General features: G+C 40.3%; 1 protein-coding gene across 1 annotated transcript; it reads left to right on the top strand.

Moving 5' to 3' along the window:
- Positions 1 to 6: 6 nt before the first annotated feature.
- Positions 7 to 3,110, top strand: LOC103132528 (clathrin interactor 1-like). The gene is made up of 3 exons (XM_016667441.1): positions 7 to 140; positions 2,603 to 2,707; positions 2,864 to 3,110. The coding sequence occupies exons 1-3, from the start codon at positions 100 to 102 to the stop codon at positions 3,093 to 3,095; spliced, it is 378 nt and encodes a 125-aa protein (XP_016522927.1). The 5' UTR covers positions 7 to 99; the 3' UTR covers positions 3,096 to 3,110.
- The last annotated feature ends 854 nt before the right edge of the window (positions 3,111 to 3,964 follow it).

The following is a 3,964-nucleotide window of genomic DNA, read 5'->3' as shown; positions in this document are numbered from 1 at the left end:
TTTCTCGTCAGTTACCGGGATTCCACCTCTGGGTTGCGGGGGGGCGAGACACGGGGGCGGCGCAGTATCGAGGTGGGGAGCCCGCAGGTCCGTGCGGAGATGCTGAACATGTGGAAAGTCAGGGAGCTGGTGGACAAAGCGTGAGTACCAACCGAGATGGAGGCGCAGAGCTAACCCGCTAAGTGGCCCGTGAGCTAACCGGTGATTGAGCAGCTCTCACCGGGCAGCATCATTAACTTTTATCGCTGATGGAGGAAAGAATACGGGCCTTCAGCTGTTAGCTTTGACCACTTGGCAAACTGCCAGCCTTGTCCCATGAATTAATATTTCGTCGCGTTTTCATCGTTATCTCTTATGGCATCATTGTAAAGTGAGAATGTGTTTGTGGCTTTCAGTTAGCTAATTCGGCTATAAGCAGGTCAGGTGTTGTTATCCCTCAGAGTGCTGCTGCAGCAGACTAACAGCCTAGCTGTCCCACCCCGGTGATGCTCACCATCTCCATGTCCGCCCAGCACATTGCACACCTCCAACAGGAAGGAGGCTGATTGATAATGACGGACATATAACCGGCTAAGCATGTTGTATTCTCAACATTCACATTGTCCCGATGAGGCCCACAGCAATGTAGCATGCTGGCAAACAAACACATACTTTAGTAGGACATGTGTGCTCCTAAACACATGCATTGTGTTTTTTATGCCTCTGTGATGTAGGTTTATGAATGTAGTTATTACAGTGTAGCCATGCAGGAGGAAGAAAATCTTCTTGTACTCTTTGTTCCTCCAACTGCATGCATTGACTTTGGCTGAGTAAAACCAAAACTAACCCAAATGTGTATGTGCAACCACTAATGAGGTTTCTTCAACTCTGTTTCTGATTCAGGATATGGGGATGCCTACTGACATTTAGTTTGTGACTCTTACTGCTCTAGCTAGTGTAAAAGAGTGACATTAAGACTAATAACAATAAGTAGTACATCTTTAAACTAGGTTTGGAGTCCAAATACATCCAAATTTCTTCTGCGTAATTTTGTAAAGTTTATTTCCATCCATGTTTGTAGATTTATAACATATTTCTGCGAAGCTGCAATGCTAACTGACAGAGTTTACGGAGGATTATTATAATGTTTTGATAATTGACCCATAAGGAAGTATAAATACATTACTGCACAATATCAAGAATACATGTCATTGTGATGCTACAACAACAAATATTTTTTTATAAAGCCACAAAGTATTGCATGCTGCAATAAGCAATAAATCAATCGCATGATAATTTCCTTTTGGATGATTTATTGTTTTTCTCTCTCTACCAAAACCTGGGTGGCAAAGGTTTTCAGCATGGTGCATTGGTTTTGTTTGAAGGACAGTTTTCTTTAGCTTCATAATTCATTTTATTTGTTGTTTTGTTTATTTATTTGGGGTATTTAAAATGTTGTTTGTTAATCTTTTGAGAATGTGTTCTTGCGTTATTATGCCATCACCATTTTATGACTTGAAAATGTTCTCAAAACAACAATATTATCATTTATTGCAATAACGTTTGGGACAATTTATCATCCAGCAGAATCAGTCATCTTGACTGGCCTACTTGCAACTGAAAATAAAGACAAAAAGTATTAAGTGGAGTTAACATTAAGACCAGAGAAGGAAGAATACAGACGAGGGAGTAGATGAAGCAGCACAGGGCTTGAAATGGAGTAACAGACAACAGCTTCCATCAGCTGTTGGTTGTGGCTGGCTGAGCATGATGAATACACTCCATTATTGATCTGCCTCCATAGAACTGGCAGCAGAGGCATTTCTTTTCCAGCATATTAAGAGTCACGCTAATATAAAGCTTTCTGCTTTCTGCGATGGCTGATTATAACACAGTTAAAAGTGGCTGCTGCCTGGGATAAATCATTGATCATTGTTGGTTTTCTCTTGCTGTGAGTTTGGCAGGTTTCAGAGAACAAAGAGATGGGGAGTAAGGCAGGAAAAGAAAGGGACTGCTCACTGTGAACAAGCACTGAAAGAGAAATGACAGGAGTTATTTTAAACTGATGATTCTCGGACTAAATTGTTACCTGAATAAGCGTTGGGTATGAAGAGATTGGCATTGTATGTACAGGAAAACAGAGAGTAGAAAGTGAAGTACAGGAACAAAGAAGACAGGAAACAGCATACCTGTGTTCACCTCCCTTTGATGTACAGACTTGCTCTTTTCCCTCTTTGTGCCTCAGAAAGCTTCTGCCTCTTTGCCCACATCTGTTATCTGATAAAGAGTTCAGCAGCACAAAGGATTTTCCAAAGTGTATTTGTTATTCAGCGAAGCAGGATTCTGCCAGTCCTCAGACAAAACGCTAAAGCTTATTTGTGGTTTTGTGTTTTGAATGAGTTGTTGTAATAAGCTAGTAGATAATTTTTATTTGTATAGATGAAAATTGCAAGTAAAATAACATGAAATAAGTACAAATTCAGGTTTTTGCTCGTTCTTCTGCTCAGTCTGTTGAAGTTTTTTTTTGCTTATCTTTCCATGTTAAGACAAAATAAGATGTGATGCATACAAGTTTTATAGTCACACTGGTGATGTTAACAGGTATAAATGTTTGTGTCAACAGCACTAATGTGGTGATGAACTACTCAGAGATAGAGTCTAAGGTTAGAGAAGCTACCAACGATGACCCCTGGGGGCCTTCTGGACAGCTAATGGGAGAGATAGCCAAGTAGGTGTAACAACACACACACACACACACGCACACACACGCACGCGCACGCACGCACGCACGCGCACACACACACATACACACAGTCATGAGATGTGATCTGTTTTACTCATGGATGCCAGCAGAATGACCATAAATGTGTGTGTGTGTTTATAGAGCTACGTTTATGTATGAGCAGTTCCCAGAGGTGATGAACATGCTGTGGACCAGGATGCTGAAGGATAATAAGAAGAACTGGAGAAGAGTGTACAAGGTAGGACTGCCACACATCGTGTCTGTGTTCCCTGAAGTCTGCTCTGGGTTTATTGAAGCAGGGTTAGAGGTTTCTTTGCTTGACGTCAGGCCTACATATGGCTTCTTCCCATGTTTTTCACGTGAGGGACCGTGACCAGGCCCAGATTCCTTCTGTCTGTATTTCATTTTTTTAGGTTGAGTTTTCTTTTTACATTTGTGTGTTGCATCCCAGGATCTTGATTGGGTCTCATGTGTTGTTGATGTTATGAATAACTTTTTTTTATTGCATTTGACGGTTTGCAGTCGGTGTTGAGCTGGTTCCCCCTGCTTGTGGTTGAGAGGTTATTTTACAATCTTTTTTGCGGGACCGCTCTGCAGTTTTATCCTGTTCCAGAAATGAAATGTTTTCTTGCATTTTGAGTTGCAGAAGGAGCAACACTGATCTAAAACCAAATTGTATCTATTATAATCTGTTCAAACATTTCTGGATTACGTCAGTTTGAAAAGCCTCATTTTCTTGTGAAGGCAATTCTGACCTTACTTCATTCTTATTACTTCAACTTTTTTTTAAACAAAACTACTACAGCAGGTGTGTCATCATGTGTTTTGAAAAACCTGCAGAATTTCTCTCACTGGTTCTGTACGTCCATCACTTGCAGTGAAGAAGAGAAACATAATTTCATCAGCGACACGAAATGTTGCAGCTCTGTAAGCGAGGCTTCTTGCATTAAATTTTTAACCAGCTCCTGTTTTTTTAACATATCACTATGAAATGATCACTGAGCTCAGAGGAATAATGTAAAATTACTTTTTGACGGTTGGAAAAATGAAACCTCTGTCTCTCAAGTCAAGTTTGTCTGTGTAGCATTTCAGCAACAAGGCAGTGCAAAGTGCTTCACTGCATAAAAACATAATACAGTAATAATTTATGAAACAAGCAATAAACATTACAAATGCCATCATCAGAACCATCAGGCAAATATACATCCAATATAATATTTAGCCTTGATTTAAAGGAACTCA

This window comes from Poecilia formosa, unplaced genomic scaffold, assembly GCF_000485575.1.
Source record: "Poecilia formosa unplaced genomic scaffold, Poecilia_formosa-5.1.2 Scaffold1107, whole genome shotgun sequence".
NCBI classification, from domain to species: Eukaryota; Metazoa; Chordata; class Actinopteri; order Cyprinodontiformes; family Poeciliidae; genus Poecilia; species Poecilia formosa.
Note: the sequence above shows the minus strand (reverse complement) of the source record. Positions and strands in the feature narration are given on the sequence as shown.